This window comes from Podarcis tiliguerta, assembly GCF_965153285.1.
Source record: "Podarcis tiliguerta genome assembly, chromosome: 10".
In the NCBI taxonomy this organism is placed as follows: domain Eukaryota; kingdom Metazoa; phylum Chordata; class Lepidosauria; order Squamata; family Lacertidae; genus Podarcis; species Podarcis tiliguerta.
The window spans coordinates 1,513,156-1,530,622 of NC_139543.1; the positions used below are offsets into that span (position 1 = coordinate 1,513,156).

Sequence of the window (17,467 nt, forward strand, 5' to 3'; positions counted from 1 at the left end):
AAGGCTAAACTGATAGTTAACAATGTGGTTACAGAAGAGTTTAAAATTGAAAAAGGTACACGACAAGGCTGCCCGATTTCCCCATTACTGTTTATTTCGGTTCTGGAAGTGCTCCTGAATATGATTAGGGGGGACAGGTTGGTGGAAGGGATTCAGGTCGGAGCGAAACAATATAAACTTAAAGCTTTTGCAGATGACCTAGTTCTGACATTACAGGAGCCGGAGTCTAGTTTGAAAAGAGTACTACAACTGATTCAAAACTTTGGTCGAGTGGCAGGATTTAAGTTAAACAAGCAAAAAACTAAAGTTTTGGGGAAAAACTTGACAGATACTGAGTTGGAACAGCTTCAGAAAGAGACAGAACTAAATGTGGTTAAAAAAGTTAAATACCTAGGGGTAAACATAACAGCAAAAAACCTGAGTTTATTTAAAGATAATTATGAAAAATGTTGGTCAGAGATTAAGAGAGACTTGGATAGTTGGTCAAGACTAAAACTTTCTTTGTTGGGCCGAATAGCTGCCATCAAGATGAATGTATTGCCAAAAATGTTATTTTTGTTTCAGACACTGCAGATTGTAGACAAGACAGAGTGCTTCCGGAAGTGGCAGAAAGATATTTCTAAATTTGTCTGGCAGGGCAAAAAGCCCAGAATCAAATTTAAAATATTAACAGATGCGAAAGAAAGAGGGGGCTTTGCCCTGCCAGATTTAAAGTTGTATTATGAAGCTGCAGCTTTCTGCTGGTTAAAAGATTGGTTACTTCTTGAAGATACGGATGTCTTGGATTTGGAAGGTTTTAATAACGCGTTTGGATGGCATGCATATTTATGGTATGATAAAGCTAAGATAAATAAGGCCTTCAAGAACCATATTGTCAGAAAATCAGTTTTTAATGTCTGGACAAAATATAAAGACTTACTGGAGAATAAAACTCCGAGGTGGCTGTCACCCCTGGAGGCTAAGGCTCGGAAAAGAGCCAATATGGAGGCCAACTGGCCAAAATATTGGGAGATAATAGAAAAGGATGGTGACAACTGGAAATTGCAGAGTTTAGAAAAGATGAGAGACAAAGTGCGAGACTGGTTACAATATGCTCAGATTAAAGAAGTGTTTAAAAATGACAAAAAGCTAGGATTCCAAGTGGAAAAGTCAAAGTTAGAAACTGAACTGTTAGAACCTAAGACTAAGGTACTTTCAAGAATGTATAACTTGCTGCTGAAATGGAACACACATGACGAAATGGTAAAATCAACAATGATAAAATGGGCGCAGGACATTGGGTATAATATTATGTTTGAAGATTGGGAAAGGTTGTGGACCTCTGGGCTGAACTTCACTGCATGTAATGCGTTGAAGGAAAATGTGATGAAAATGATGTATAGATGGTACATGACCCCTGTTAAACTGGCTAAAATATACCATTCGTCTGATAGCAAATGTTGGAAATGTAAGGAAAATGAAGGAACATTTTTTCACCTCTGGTGGACCTGCCCTAGAGTGAAGGCCTTTTGGGAGAAGATATATAATGAATTAAAAAAGGTGTTTAAATACACCTTTACTAAGAAACCAGAGGCCTTTCTCCTGGGTATTGTAGGCCAGAGTGTGTTAAAAAAGGACAGAACATTATTTATGTACGCAACAACAGCAGCAAGAATATTAATTGCCAAGAATTGGAAAACTCAGGAGCTACCCACTGTGGAAGAATGGCAGATGCAACTGATGGACTATATGCAATTAGCCGAGATGACCGGCAGAATTCGAGACCAGGGAGAAGAAAGGATGGAAGAAGACTGGAGGGAATTTAAGATTTATTTACAAAAATATTGTAATTTGGCTGAGTGTTGAATTGGATGCCAGTGCAGATAATTGTCTACCATTAAATTAGATTTAAGGCTGAATTATATGTTAAACCAAATTAAGATTATTAATTAAGATGAGTTAAATGATAATTTGTTTGAAATAAATTTAATAATGATGTAAGTGTATGCGGGAGGTGTGGGGGAGTCCCATGTAATAATTGAGAGATGTTAAATGGACAATGATAAGTTGTGCTTATCTAATATATGCTTTATTTGAAAACTTCAATAAATATATATTAAAAAAAAATAAAACATTTAAAAGCATATTTGACATTTGCCTCAACCCCAGAGTTGTTCCAGTGAGTCTGGGCTGTTCAGCACTCTCAGCCGGGCAATCTTGCTGAACCTTGTTTGTTTGTTCTGAAGTATTGGCAATCGTTCAAGGCCACCAAAGGAATGTTCCAAAGGAAGGTATGGATAGGAATTGGAGAAACATTGTGGTTGGAACTGTAGAACTTCCTTGTCCATTGAACATCTCTGTCAGTGATCTTTGATACTGGAGCTTCCATCTGCCTGAGTAGACGGTCATAACTGTGCACAGACTGATGCTATTTTGTGTGGCTTCCGCCCCTTAGAATCCTGAGCATCCCAGTTTTCATTTAAAAGGAAGAAATCTGTTGTGGCAGCAGAGATAAGTTTAAATGATGTGTGCTGGCAAAACTTTGGCATAGTCATGAACACTGGGAAGAGTGGCCTGCCTACCCACGTTCTAAATGATGTAGAAATCTTCCTGCCAAAGCCTCTAAAATAGTTTAGACGGGCAAACTGCATACAGCTGTTTTAACACTTTGCACTTCATCAAGCTGAAGACGGAGACCTATCACACCAAAGGGTCAAAATTTCCTAGCCGCTGATTCTTTTTCTGACCAAATTGGTTTTATCTTTTCTTTAAATTGTTTTTATTAAGTATTTTCTTGGGTTACAATAGTACAAACATTGTCTCTACTTTCATATCATAAAGTCCTTTCTATTGATCAGTTATGTTTGATGTGAGACTTTAATGTTGTATACAGTATAAGGCAAGGGGGGGAGAGAGCGGAGGTAGAAGCAGGCAGTAGTCTGCATGGTGAAAGTGTGAGGTTTTTGTGTCAGCATCACATGGGCAGGCTTTCTTTCTATTCATGTATTTGTTTTCTTTGGCGTAAGAGAGGTTGGGGCCTGTGATTGCTTGCTTTCAGCTGACTGCAGTGAGATTTGTTTGCATGTGAGGGGCAGGAGGAGTTGTTGTGTCAAGGTAGCCATGTCAATCTGTATGGCTGTATGGTGGGTTGTTGTCTTGTTGGGCTGTGTATGTAATAAAGGAGAGACACACGGGGGTGAAGGCATCCTCTTTTATTTGTCCTCGTGTTAGTTTCAGTTTGTGGGTTAGCTTTATCTTGTTTTACCAATACAACAGGGATCCAAAATGTGGACTTTGCCTGATTTATTTAAGTGACAGCACCCTTTCACGTCTAGTACATGCATGAATGGAAAGACTGCAAGAGACAGTGGCTCGCCGTTTTGTGATATAGGCAAAAATTGTCTTGCTAGATCAGGCTGAAGCCACAATATTCTGCCTCCAGCAGTGTCCAGTCAGATACTTTAAGAACAGGGGCATCCAGGATAGTGCCCTCAGGATTTTGTGGCCTGCAGCTCCCATTTGCCTCTGCCAGCATGCTAAATGGTCAGTCATGATAGGAGTTGAAGTCCACAGCGTTTGGAAGGCATCCCTGTGGAAGTTCTCTTAAAAAGAAGACTTCCGGGTTGGCGCTTCTGGTAATGGCGGATTTCCTCCGTCTCAGAGGAATCCGCTCCTTGGAAACCAGGGTCTGACCGCCACGGCGAGGCAGAGACCCGCTAGAAACCACGGGCGGAAGAAGCCCGTGGACCTGGGATTCGACAGGTACCTTTTGCGCCTCTCCTACTCACGGGGAGACCCGGTTTTGGGGCTCCGGAGCGACGTGGGGTGACTGGCGCGGTACATCGAATCAACCGCTTCTTTCAAGGAGTGAAGCCGCATTGCTGTTGCCAGAAAGCGCCGACTTTTCCTGTGGACATTTGGACTCTAAGTAAATATCCGTAAGTAAACAGAAAATTGGACTACTAAACATCTAAATTTGGCATTTGAACGTGAAGGTCTAAACAGGAAGTCCGCCTTCTGTTTTGTAAACAGATCAAAGCAAAGACGTCGCAAGCTAAAGCCTGGGGAAAGTACCCTGTAAAGTATTATATTTTCACCATTTAAGATATTGAATACCCTCTTGGAAGCAGGAGAAGAGGGGGGAACCTTTTGTGGACGGTTTGAACCTGCAGGAGAGTGAGGGAGACGAGTTAATTTACCACTGTTTTGAGCCTGGGATCGGGTTGTTAAAAAGTTTTACGATATGAGAAAATTAATAACTGGGAATGGAATACATCCTGATGGACTGTTGAATAGAGATATATATTCTTTGTACTGTTCTTGTGGCACTTAAAAAGGAGAAAAGTTGAACAGTAACTTTGATACTGGATTTTGATTTTGAATAACAAAGATAGATACAACAGAAACTGTTGCCTATAGAGGGAGCTTCTGAAACTGTTGCAACTTGTAACTGCGAAGTGGAACTTTCCACTAAGAAACAAAGGCTGTGAAATAAGCGACCTTGGAAAGTCTCTGGATAAGAATGGAAAAACAAGAAGCGCATTTGACAAAATAAATGCTCTGTTGGAACAATTACATGAAAAGACGGATTTGACAGTAAAGAAATTGGACACCTTGGGACAAAGTGTATCTGACTTGGAACAAAAAGTGAACATTTTTACAGGAACTACTTGGGATGTGATTCAGGAACCAATTTTGAAATGGCAAGTTTTGGAGAAGAAGATGGAACAAACTGTTTCTGCACCTCAAGAAATTCAAGTGGAGGCCCTGGCCCCACAGAAACAAATTGATGGACATAAGTTGAATTCTGAGGTGATGGAGTTTGAGAGTCAGAATCGGAGAGACAGTGCCCCGCTTGGAATGAAGAAGGGAAGATGGGCAGATTTTCTGATGGAGGGAGGCACTGAGGGAGAGACTGGAAAAGTGGAGCTCTTTAATCTCAAAGGGCCTGTGGAGTATGCCTTGGAACATGTTTTGGACTACAACTTTGAATATGGAGTATGGGCAAATTTGCTGAGATGGGATCAAGGAGTTGCTAAGAAGGAAGCCCTTTGGGACTTAATTTTTGGCACTAAAAGAAACTTGCAGACAGGACAGGGAGAAGAGTTAAGAGCCTCGGATAGAAGAGCACCAGATGATGAACTATACGGAACTGATAGAAAAGACTGACAAAATCCGAGACCAGGGAGAAGAGACGGTGGAAGAAGATTGGAAATTTTTAAAATATTATTTAGAGTAATATAGTATAATTAAGGAATGTTGGGAGATGGTGGAATGAACTTATATGACTTTAGTAGAAATATGATAAGGATTTAAGATTTAAGATTTTAGGATTTAAGGATTTAAGATTTAAGGTTTGTTTGTTTTTTAGATTGAAGTATAGATAAATTTTAAGATTTTCGATGGGAAGATAAGGTTAAAATAGATAATTAAAGATAATTATAATTAAAGATAAGATAATTAAACAATAGTAAGCAGTGAAAGATGGAAAGAATTTGCTGACCTAATTATTAACTGGAATACAAAAAAGGGAGTGGGAGGAGGTCGAGGAAATAAGTCATTGAAGAATAGAGTTGTGAAAAATGGAAGTGTTTTTAAATGTTTTTGTTTTTTCTCCAGTGGGGTGGAGGTGTTGTCTTATTTTTTTGCTTTTTTGATGTATTTTTTATTTTTCTCTCTCTTTTATATATATATTGTGTTTTTTCTTATTTCTTTTTCTTCTGTAATTATAAAACTTTTAATAAATATCATTTTTTTAAAAAAGGAAGTTCTCTTAATAAGCCTGGCTCACAGGTAGCAGCCACCCCTCATTGTTTGGTATTAGCACCTGCTATCCAGATGCTATTTAGCTGTCATGGCTCATAGACACCAATAGGTCAATCCTCCATAAGTCAACCTCCACATATGTTTTAATTGTTAATGTGTGGTTTCCTGACCTCCTTAACCAGCCTGGCTTCCACCCCACCAGATCAGATAGCCATTGTGTTAATGAACTGAACCCCACATGAAAATTAGCAAAAGCATGTGGGTCAACATTCCATTTAAAAGGCTTTCTTTATGTTGTCCTATATAAATAGATTTATGTTTTGCTTCTGCCATTTTTCTTCTGCAGGGTAGAGTGTGGTTAATTGATTTTAATCCATTTGGCGAGGTAACAGATTCTCTACTATTTATGTGGGAGGAGCTGAGGTCTGGAAATGGTTTGAAAGATGACGAGAGTGAAGGTGGAGCCATGGAACAGGTAACATGGGGGGAACACATGGAATGTGACTGGAAATATAATCAAGCAGGTCTTCCTGGCTTCTGTATATGTACCTGGATGCAAGGATTCATTATGCTGTGTTCATACATCTGTGGAAGATATTCTGTCTTGTTTAAATGAATACATGGACTTTCCATTGATTTTGAACTGCAGAGATAATAAGTGCTGCTGGGCAGAGTCTGTTTTCTGCTCATAGGTTTGCTTTTCAAAGTGATTCATCTATCCGCAAGCATCCTCTGGCAGGGCCATCTTGCTGCATTACCAGTTCCAGGTGTATGCGCTGATGGTACTGTTGTTGTCGTTTAGTTGTTTAGTCGTGTCCGACTCTTCGTGACCCCATGGACCAGAGCACACCAGGCACTCCTGTCTTCCACTGCCTCCTGTAGTTTGGTCAAACTCATGCTGGTAGCTTTGAGAGCACTATCAAACCATCTCGTCCTCTGTCGTCCCCTTCTCCTTCTGCCCTCCATCTCTCCCAACATCAGGTTCTTTTCCAGGGAGTCTTTTCATCTCATGAGGTGGCCAAAGTCTTGGAGTCTCAGCTTCAGGATCTGTTCTTCCAGTGAGCACTCAGGGCTGATTTCCTTCAGAATGGATAGATCTTCTTGCAGTCCATGGGACTCTCAAGAGTCTCCTCCAGCACCATAATTCAAAAGCATCAATTCTTCGGCAATTAGCCTTCTTTATGGTCCAGCTCTCACTTCCATACATCACCACTGGGAAAACCATAGCTTTAACTCTACGGACCTTTGTCAGCAAGGTGATATCTCTGCTTTTTAAGATGCTGTCTAGGTTTGTCATTGCTTTCCTCCCAAGAAGCAGGCGTCTCTTAATTTCATGGCTGCTGTCACCATCTGCAGTGATCATGGAGCCCAAGACAGTAAAATCTCTCACTGCCTCCATTTCTTCCTTCTATTTGCCAGGAGGTGATGGGCCCAGTGGCCATGATCTTGTTTGTTTTTTATGTTGAGCTTCAGACCATATTTTGCGCTCTCCTCTTTTACCCTCATTAAAATGTTTTTTTAATTCCTCCTCACTTTCTGCCATCAAGGTTGTGTCATCTGCATATCTGAGGTTGTTGATATTTCTTCTGGCAATGTTAATTCTGGCTAGGGGTTCATCCAGCCCAGCCTTTCGCATGATGAATTCTGCATGCAAGTTAAATAAGCAGGGAGACAATATACAGCCTTATTGTACTCCTTTCCCAATTTTGAACCAATCAGTTGTTCCATATCCAGTTCTAACTGTATCTTCTTGTCCCACATAGAGATTTCTCAGGAGACAGGTGAAGTGATCAGGCACTCCCATTTCTTTAAGAACTTGCCATAGTTTGCTGTGGTCGACACAGTCAAAGGCTTTTGCATAGTCAATGAAGCAGAAGTAGATGTCTTTCTGGAACTCTCTAGCTTTCTCCATAATCTAGCGCATGTTTGCAATTTGGTCTCTGGTTCCTCTGCCCCTTCGAAATCCAGCTTGCACTTCTGGGAGTTCTCGGTCCACATACTGCTTGAGCCTACCTTGTAGAATTTTAAGCATAACCTTGCTAGCGTGTGAAATGAGTGCAATTGTGCAGTAGTTGGAGCATTCTTTGGCACTGCCCTTCTTTGGGATTGGGATGTAGACTGATCTTCTCCAATCCTCTGGCCACTGCTGAGTTTTCCAAATTTGCTGGCATATTGAGTGTAGCACCTTAACAGCATCATCTTTTAAAATTTTAAATAGTTCAGCTGGAATACCATCACTTCCACTGGCCTTGTTATTTGCAATGCTTTCTAAGGCCCATTTGACTTCACTCTCCAGGATGTCTGGCTCAAGGTCAGCAACCACACTACCCGGGGTGTACGAGACATCCATATCTTTCTGGTATAATTCCTCTGTGTATTCTTGCCACCTCTTCTTGATGTCTTCTGCTTCTGTTAGGTCCTTACCACTTTTGTCCTTTGTTATGTAATCTTTGTACGAAATGTTCCTTTCATATCTCCAATTTTTTTGAACAGATCTCTGGTTCTTCCCATTCTGTTGTTTTCCTCTATTTCTTTGCATTGCTTGTTTAAGAAGGCCTTCTTGTGTCTCCTTGCTATTTTTTGGAAATCTGCATTCAATTTCCTGTATCTTTCTCTATCTCCCTCGCATTTTGCTTGCCTTCTCTCCCCCGCTATTTGTAAGGCCTTGTTGGACAGCCACTTTGCTTTCTTGCATTTCCTTTTCATTGGAATGGTTTTCGTTGCTGCCTCCTGTATAAGGTTGCGAGCCTCCATCCATAGTTCTTCAGGCACTCTGTCCACCAAATCTAAATCCTTAAACCTGTTCCTCACTTCCACTGTGTATTCATAAGGGATTTGATTTAGATTGTATCTTACCGGCCCAGTGGTTTTTCCTACTTTCTTCAGTTTAAGCTTGAATTTTGCTATAAGAAGCTGATGATCTGAGCCACAGTCAGCTCCAGGTCTTGTTTTTGCTGACTGTATAGAGCTTCTCCATCTTTGGCTGCAGAGAATATAATCAATCTGATTTCGATGCTGCCCATCTGGTGATGTCCATGTGTAGAGTTGTCTTTTGTGTTGTTGGAAAAGTGTGTTTGTGATGACCAGCTTGTTCTCTTGACAGAATTCTATTAGCCTTTGCCCTGCTTCGTTTTGATCCCCAAGGCCAAACTTGCCAGTTGTTCCTTTTATCTCTTGATTCCCTACTTTAGCATTCCAATCCCCTATAATGAGAAGAACATCCTTCTTTGGTGTCACTTCTATAAGGTGTTGTAAGTCTTCATAAAAGGTAAAGGTACCCCTGCCCGTACGGGCCAGTCTTGACAGACTCTGGGGTTGTGCGCTCATCTCACTCTAGAGGCTGGGAGCCAGCGCTGTCCGCAGACACTTCCGGGTCACGTGGCCAGCGTGACGAAGCTGTTCCGGCGAACCGGCACCAGAGCAGCACACGGAAATGCCGTTTACCTTCCCGCTAGTAAGCGGTCCCTATTTATCTACTTGCACCTGGGGGTGCTTTCGAACTGCTAGGTTGGCAGGCGCTGGGACTGAGCAACGGGAGCGCACCCCGCCGCGGGGATTTGAACCGCCGACCATGCGATCGGCAAGTCCTAGGCGCTGAGGTTTTACCCACAGCGCCACCCGCGCCCCCACAGCGCCACCCGCGTCTTCATAGAATTGGTCAATTTCAGTTTCTTCAGCACCAGTTGTTGGTGCATAAACTTGGATTACTGTGATACTAAAAGGTCTGCCTTGGATTCATATCGAGATCATTCTATCATTTTTGAGATTGCATCCCAGTACAGCTTTCGCCACTCTTTTGTTGACTATGAGGGCCACTCCATTTCTTTTACGGGATTCTTGCCCGCAGTAGTAGATATGATAGTCATCCGAACTGAATTCGCCCATTCCTGTCTATTTTAGTTCACTGATGCCCAGGATGTCAATATTTATTCTTGCCACCTCATTTTTGACCACTTCCAACTTACCAAGGTTCATGGTTCTTACATTCCAGGTTCCTATGCAATATTTTTCTTTACAGCAGTGGACTTTCCTTTTGCTTCCAGGCATATCCGCAACTGAGCAACCTTTCGGCTTTGGCCCAGCCGCTTCATCAGCTCTGAATCTACTTGTACTTGTCCTCCGCTCTTCCTCAGTAGCATGTTGGACTTCTTCTGACCTGAGGAGCTCATCTTCCAGCGTCATAACTTTATATGCCTGTTGTCATTGTCCATGGAGTTTTCTTGGCAGGGATACTGGAGTGGCTTGCCGGTTCCTCCTCCAGGTGGATCACGTTTGGTCAAAACTCTCCACTATGACCTGTCCATCTTGGGTGCCCTGCTCGGCGTAGTTCATAGCTTCTTTGAGTTATTCAAGCCCCTTCGCCACAGCAAGGCAGTGATCCATGAAGGGGGCTGATCGGACTACTGATTCGTTAATGCAGAGATGTAGAGATGGTCCACTTCCCTTGGTATCCAAGAAATGGAAATCTATTTGTATTCTGATGTCTACTCAGCAGTAAGGGTGTCAATTAATGGGCTGCATGCACATGCAAAACCTAAAGGTCCAAGTATTGTTAGTGTGTTATATCTGTGTGTCTACCTACATTTTATTAAAGGTAAAGGTAAAGGTACCCCTGCCCGTACGGGCCAGTCTTGACAGATTCTAGGGTTGTGCGCCCATCTCACTCAAAGATGCCAAGGGCCAGCGCTGTCCGAAGACACTTCCGGGTCACGTGGCCAGCGTGACATCGCTGCTCTGGCGAGCCAGAGCCGCACACGGAAACGCCGTTTACCTTCCCGCTAGTAAGCGGTCCCTATTTATCTACTTGCACCCGGGAGTGCTTTCGAACTGCTAGGTTGGCAGGCACTGGGACCGAACAGCGGGAGCGCACCCCGCCGCGGGGATTCGAACCGCCGACCTTTCGATCGGCAAGCCCTAGGCACTGAGGCTTTAACCTACAGCGCCAAATCCTTGCAAATGAAGCTGATCTTTTTTTGCCACTTCTTCATTCACAATTTAGTAGGTTCACTTCTAGCCCAAAAAAATGGGCCCTTGATCTTTCATTCTCACTGCTACATTTTGAGCAGCTGGAGTTGTTAGGGAGTATCTTTCATAAATTTCCTTTTTAAACTTCTGCATATATACACTGGTGTTCTGGACTTCAGGGAGCTGGAAATGAAAGGCAAGATTAATCTGAAGAAGGCCTTCCTGGTGACAGCTCTGCTTTCCAAGTTGCTCGTCACTCTGAGCTTTTTTGCACTTTCCAGGCAAAACAAAAGCCTCTACATGTAACATCAGTCTTCAAGCATCACCTTTATGCATGAACTTTCTCACTGTACATTTAACAGTCTTCTGTTTCTTAGTGGATGCTTCTTTTATAATATCGGGTCTTCTAACTGAACTGTTGATATTTCCAGTTCCATTTTATTTTATCAGTATTTGAGAGCTTATGTAGCAAGAGTACTGATTCCCACTAATAGGAAAAAGGGGCAACTGAAGGCCCCTAGGCCAAGACCACCTTCACCCAGCTTGCCAAACAAAGGGCAACAGAGGCTGTGGAGGCAGCTGCATTTATGTAATAGAACCTGCCAGCAGGCCACCTCAGTGAACTCCATTCTTCCAATGGCCCTCCTGGAAATTCAGTTGTTTTTGTCCTTAAAAAATGTCTAATTCTTCTACAATATTTTGAGGCTTTTTTCTAATACAATGTACATTTGGAAAATACAATTTAAAATGTGTATTAAAAAGCCATTGATAAAGTAGAAATACCAAGTGAGTGATACTTCCCAATGTGATCCTTTTGAGGCTTTTTTTTTTTTTTTTTTTTTTTGGTCAATTATTTGAAATATACTGCGCTAATTAGGTACACACAATGGTGATTTCAAATTGACATCTCTTGCTTATTGCTTCCCCTTATTAGGACTATCCATCATTCCGTTGTACAAACAGCAACCTTACTGTTCAGCCTAGCCCGTATCTCAGCTACAGGCTGCCCAAAGATTTTGTAGACCTTTCCACTGGGGAAGATGTTCACAAATTAATTGACCTGCTCAAACTGGTAAGTAAGTTTCCTAACTGAGGAGCATATCTTTAAGTTTCTAAGGTAACTGCAAACAGGCACTTATTTGGTTCAGAGGTTAGTTCACATCTGTATGTGTCATTTCATTTCTCCTTCCCACCTGATGAGCTGGGAGGACAGACTCTTGTAAAGCTTGTCATATTAGATAATACAATGGTTTTGTTGGTTGTGGCCGATCTGTTGAGGTTATTTGTAGACTAATTTCCACATGGTGCTCAGTGATCAAGTGATGTGAGACTCAATCAAAATTATTTTCAGCTCTTTTATTTTTTACAGCACCGTATTGGCCTGAATATAAGACACACACGCAGATAAGCCACACCTTTAAAATTCAAGGCTTATTTGCGGGTGCAGCCCGCCTCCTGGCCCTCCAGGCACAACCTCCCCAAGCCGGCGCCGGGGGAGGCTTGGGAGTAGTGGGCAGGCGGGCTGCGTGCCACTGCCACGCACTCCTGGGCTGCTCTCGGGGGGGGGGGGGATGTGGTAAGGTCACGAATATAAGCCACACTTTAACTTTTCACAGCTCGAATTTGGGGGAAAAGTGTGGCTTATATTTGGACCAATAAGGTATATCAGTTTCTAGGTGAATTTTTATATTTCATAAACCCCTACAGGGTCTCTCTGTTTTCATTTAGATTCTGCCTTTCCTGGTCTTTTTAGTACTGGTGTAATAAGGGACAAGAGTCATTTTGTGTAGAGGGAAGAATTTTGGCAAGCGCAACTTCTCCAACCCAGTTGCTGCAGAGATGTTGGGTGCCTTGACATTTTAAATTTTAGGTTCACAATCCAAAAGTAGATCCTAAGCTCTGGACAGACTTTATTTTTATCTCTCCAGCACTTTTAACTGAATTGTGCCATCCAGTGCTTCCAAACTTTTTTTTAAAAAAAACCATGATGATCAGGGAAAATGGCAAATGCAAATATTTAGTCACTGTATACCATCTTTGTATATAGGAGTCATATAGGTTTTAGTAGCCCATTTCAATAAAGGGATACATATTTAGAACCCACAATTTGCTGGCGTTTTTGTAGCCAGGAATGGAGTCTTTAAATGCCTACTTAAATGATTATGAATATATTAAGGCTACATTTCAGAGCAACAGTTCTGAAGTGGTGTTCATTAAGCTGCTGCAAAGGCACATTTCCTTACATAAGGAGGGCCTTGCTGGACAGAGTCAAGCCCATCACATCCAGCATTCTGTTTCCTCCTGTGTCTGGCTGGAGGCCTTTGCAAGGTCACAAGCGTAGCTTGAAAGTGACAGCCCTCCCCTCTTGATTGTCTCCAGCCTCAAGTATATGTCTCAGAAGTATATGACCCAGAAACTCCAGCGGGTGCAGAATGCCACAGCGAGACTCCTTATGGGGTCGTCGCTGCGAGATCACATTCATCCGGTACTATACCAGCTGCACTGGCTCCCGGTGGAGTACAGGATCAGGTTTAAGGTGCTGGTTTTAACCTTTAAAGCCCTATACGGCCTAGGACCCTCGTACCTACGGGACCGCCTCTCCTGGTATGCCCCACAGAGAAACCTACAGTCTGCAAATAAAAACATCCTGAAGGTCCCAGGCCACAGGGAGGTTAGGCTGGCCTCAACTAGAGCCAGGGCTTTCTCGGCTGTGGCACCAATCTGGTGGAACGCTCTGTCACAAGAGACTAGGGCCCTGCGGGACTTGACATCTTTCCGCAGGGCCTGTAAGACAGAGCTGTTCCACCAGGCCTCTGGCCAGGGCGCAGCCTGACCCCCTCCTCTGGCAATCTGCACAGGGTCTTGCTTGCTGGTTGCCATCAATTTGTTTTTGATTAATTTTATGGTGAAAAGTTTTTAGAATGTTGGATTATTTTGATTGTTGTTAGCCGCCCTGAGCCCAGCTTTGGCTGGGGAGGGCGGGGTATAAATAAAATTTATTATTATTATTATTATCTGGAGGTTCTGTTTACTACAGTGTCTAAAAACAGTTGACAGACTTAACCTCTTTGTATCTGTCAGTTCCTTTTTTTAAACTGTCTAATCCTTGTGGCCATTGTTTCATATAGTGAAGGAGAATTCCATAACTATTGCCAATCTATTTATTTGGATAGTCCTGAATTTTGAGATGTGGGACACCTGGATCGCCAGCAGTACATGTGAAAAGGATCTGGGGGTCTTAGTAGAACACAAGCTTAACCTGAGTCAGCAGTCTGATGCACTGTTTAAAAAGCTCCAAGGAAGGAGAATCCACGATCTCCGGAGGGAGACCGTTCCACTGTCAAACAGCTCTTACTGTCAGAAAGTTCTTCCTGATGTTGAGTCGGAATTTCCTTCCTTGTAACTTGAAGCCATGGGCAGGAGAAAATAAGCTTGTTCCCTCTTCCATGTGACAGCCCTTGAGATACTTCAAATACATATTATAGGGAGTTGTTTTTGGTCTAATACAGACTGAGATGCTGAAAATGACATTTCTCCTGTTGTTTTTGTTTTTATGAGGTTACAAACTTTTTACTCTTCCCCACCACTCTCTCCCCTTGTACAGCATTGTTACTTCTTGGCTGCGAATAAAAAAGTAGAAACTATATTACTTAATCACATTAGAGAAACACTTTAGATTTTCCTTAGAGGTGAATGTGATTTGAAGGAGGGTTCACCTACTTTTGCCTCTTCAAGGGAGATAATATGGGAATATAATTTGATTGTTTCCCCAAAAAACCCATTCATAAGCTGTCTTTCCAGGGGCAAGTTGGGGGCAAGTTATGCTTAAGTAGGGTTGCCATATTTCAAGGGCAATCTCCTGATAGCCCCTTTGCCACTGCCGAGCCCAAGCTGCTTATGCCTGAGCCTGAATCAGAGCTGCCCACACACTTCTTTTTTTAAAAAAAACCCCAAAATCCAAGACATTTGCTTTAAAATGTAAAATTCTCCCCGGGTGGGCATGTAGGATCCCCCAAAGAGGACATGTCTGGGAATTCCTGGATGTATGGCAACCCTATGCTTAAGTTTTCCTCAAACTACTTTCAAGTCTCAAAAACTACTCTGTGACTCTGTGCTTAGAATGACTGCAAGCCTAGTCTGGCTATTTGGTAACTGGTTTCCAGCTTTTCTCAGCAAATTAGGCATATTGATCACACAGTGGAAGACATTGAGGTTTTCATTTTTAATCAGTCAATTTCCTGCCCTTCTAACCAGGTTAACCATATCACTCCTCAGGCAGAAGGAAAAGGCTAAATAACAATTGGCAACAGCATTGAGTGAAATCTTATCAAAAGCATTTCATTGAGTGCTTTCTTGTTGTTCAGTCGTTGGTGGTTGCAGGTGGAGGTGGGGGGACATTGGCTAATCCAAAAGAAATTTATCCATCTGAAGTATTGTTCCAAAAGAACATTCATTTACTTAAGGTTGTATATTTTCTACTGTACACTTGTTAAATCTAGTCTTGATCTAATAACAGGACATGCCTTCAGGCTTTACAGAAGATCTCTTAGTGATAGAACACAGGGTTTAGCTTAAAAGCCTCCGATGTGTCAGCCTATAGATCATGAAATCTTTAGTTCCAAAGCTCGTGAAGGTAGCTTGTGGGGTTATCAAAAAAGCTGCAAGCTTCCCTGCTGATCTTTTCCCCCAGTGCTTTCATAAGAGTTGAAAGGACTGGAGCTGAGTTACAAAGTGACCTTTGTTATTAAGGTCACATTATGAAAATTGGGACAGGCCATTCCATGCAACTGCTGGATTAACCCGACAAGCCCATTGATGCATTAGCAATCTCAACTGAACTATTCATTATGTCCCTGCAGAACATGCTGTGGGGGGTGGCGGGGGTGGGGAGAGTGGGTCACTAAACAGCATGTGCATTTAATGATGCATCCATCAGTTCAGGAAGAAGAAGAAGAGAGTGTTAGATTGAGCATGGAAGAGCTTCAAGTGTGATGTCACTTAACCAGGAAGTCATTATTATGAGTGTTCTGTTCCCCTGCAGTTCCCTGCTTTAAAAGAGAGGTCTTTATTTAGTCTTTTTTAAAAAGCCCTTTGATGTTAGTTCTTTCTGATAATTGATTCTCCTCTCTTGAATTATGTAGATTTTAGTGAGCATTGCTAATATTGAATTATGCAAAAAATTTAAAAGTAACATGTCCAAACACTCCTGTCTCTGTGGCTTTAGAAGGGGGATGGGAAACCTTCCCCCCACCCCTCTACAGAGCCGTGCTCCTTTGGGGCCACATGCTGGTGGTGGGCAGGATCAGAACCAAAAGTGGACAGGCCATTCCCTCCTTCAGCCACCGCCTTTTCCCCTTAGCTTTTTCCTCCCTGCCAGGGGAAGGGGCAGCTTGCTCTTGCCCAAGGGCTCGGCTGCAGAGGGCTCTTTTGCTCTCGTTCCATCTGTTTCAGCTCTCCTGCCCTCTTCTCTCCCTCGGGGAATATAGGCAGTGGGAAATGTGTTGTATTTGTTCAATTGCATGGCTGTCTCCTCTGGAAAATAGTTGTAGCATTGAATTCAATATAATTTCATTTTTCTTGGTTATCCTAACAGAAACGAAATCAGCAAGATGATGAAGAATCATGAAACGTGGGATGAAATTGGAATAAGAAACAAGGCCACAACTTCATGGGGAAAGATAGCCTTTTTGACACCACAAGCTCTGAGAACATTAGCTCTTTAATATTATTCCCACAACCCCGTGATGATTCTGATCTTGTGTGGGCACTTCATTGAATAAATCTGTTTTAAGCTGACTTTGCAGTATTACAAGGGAGACAGCTGGTTCTCGCTTAATACTGCTGGGTCTTCCCTTTCTCTTGATGACAACTTTTTATTTCACAACTCGCTACAACCAAGAGAACTGTTGTTGTTTTTTGCTGTAGTGCTATCCTCTAAAACTATTTATTTATGCAGTGGTACCTTGGTTTAAGAACAGCTTAGTTTATGAACAACTTGAATTAAGAATGCTGCAAACCCAGAAGTAGGTTTGTGAACTTTGCTTTGCTTCCTGTTGAGTGTGTTCCATTTGTAAATTGAGTTTCCCGCTGCTATGGGAAAGCACACCTTGGTTTAAGAACGCTTTGGTTTAAGAAAGGACTTCCAGAACGGATTAAGTTCGCAAACCAAGGTACCACTGTATTCTAGTTTATTGGCCACTTGTTCATAAAAATATCTAAGCAGTGAACAAAATATATATCAAATCCCAAAAAATCATCATAAATACAATGTGTAAAACCCCTTCATTATAACAGTGCTACAAGCAAAACAAATAATATGTCAGTTGACAAAAGGTTTCAGCAGGCATCTGAAATAGAAAAAGTGCCCGGCTAATTGTCAGTGGATCCATGTTCTACAAAGCTGGCATGATCACAGGGAAAGCCCTGTTGTTGGTAGTTTCATGCCTTAGAAATGGGCACTGCCAGCAACTCCCATTTGTTGAATGTTCAAATCAGACCTAAGGCATAGGGGGGCAAAGTGATCTTGAAGGTAACCTGTTCCTAAGTGGTTCAGGGTTTTATAAACTAAAATTAACACCTCTATACTGGGACTGGTAGCACACACAGGCAGACCTTCTGAATACGAAACAGGCAGCCACTGTAGCAATGTGCTGACCTTAAGTCTCAAAGAGTTTTCCTGTTTTGCCCGGAAGGTGGCTAGAGCAGAGGGCTCCTATGACTTGGGAGATGGGAAGCGACCAAACCCATTGACGGGAGT

The 17,467-nt window shown here is 42.3% G+C and overlaps 1 protein-coding gene across 7 annotated transcripts in view; it reads left to right on the plus strand.

Moving 5' to 3' along the window:
* CDC123 (cell division cycle 123) overlaps positions 1 to 16,506 on the plus strand; it is a 59,457-nt gene extending 42,951 nt beyond the window's left edge. For 4 of the 7 annotated variants that reach the window (XM_083400020.1, XM_083400022.1, XM_083400018.1 and 1 more), the window contains 3 exons: positions 6,092 to 6,220; positions 11,645 to 11,782; positions 16,304 to 16,506. In XM_083400020.1, coding sequence (XP_083256146.1) covers positions 6,092 to 6,220; positions 11,645 to 11,782; positions 16,304 to 16,336 — 300 coding nt within the window. In that variant the 3' untranslated portion in view covers positions 16,337 to 16,506. Of the gene's footprint in view, positions 1 to 6,091; positions 8,637 to 8,859; positions 9,014 to 9,397; positions 10,340 to 10,685; positions 11,783 to 16,303 lie in introns of all 7 variants that reach the window. The other 3 variants (XM_083400021.1, XM_083400023.1, XR_014502121.1) reach the window with 2 other exon arrangements.
* Positions 16,507 to 17,467: the final 961 nt, after the last annotated feature.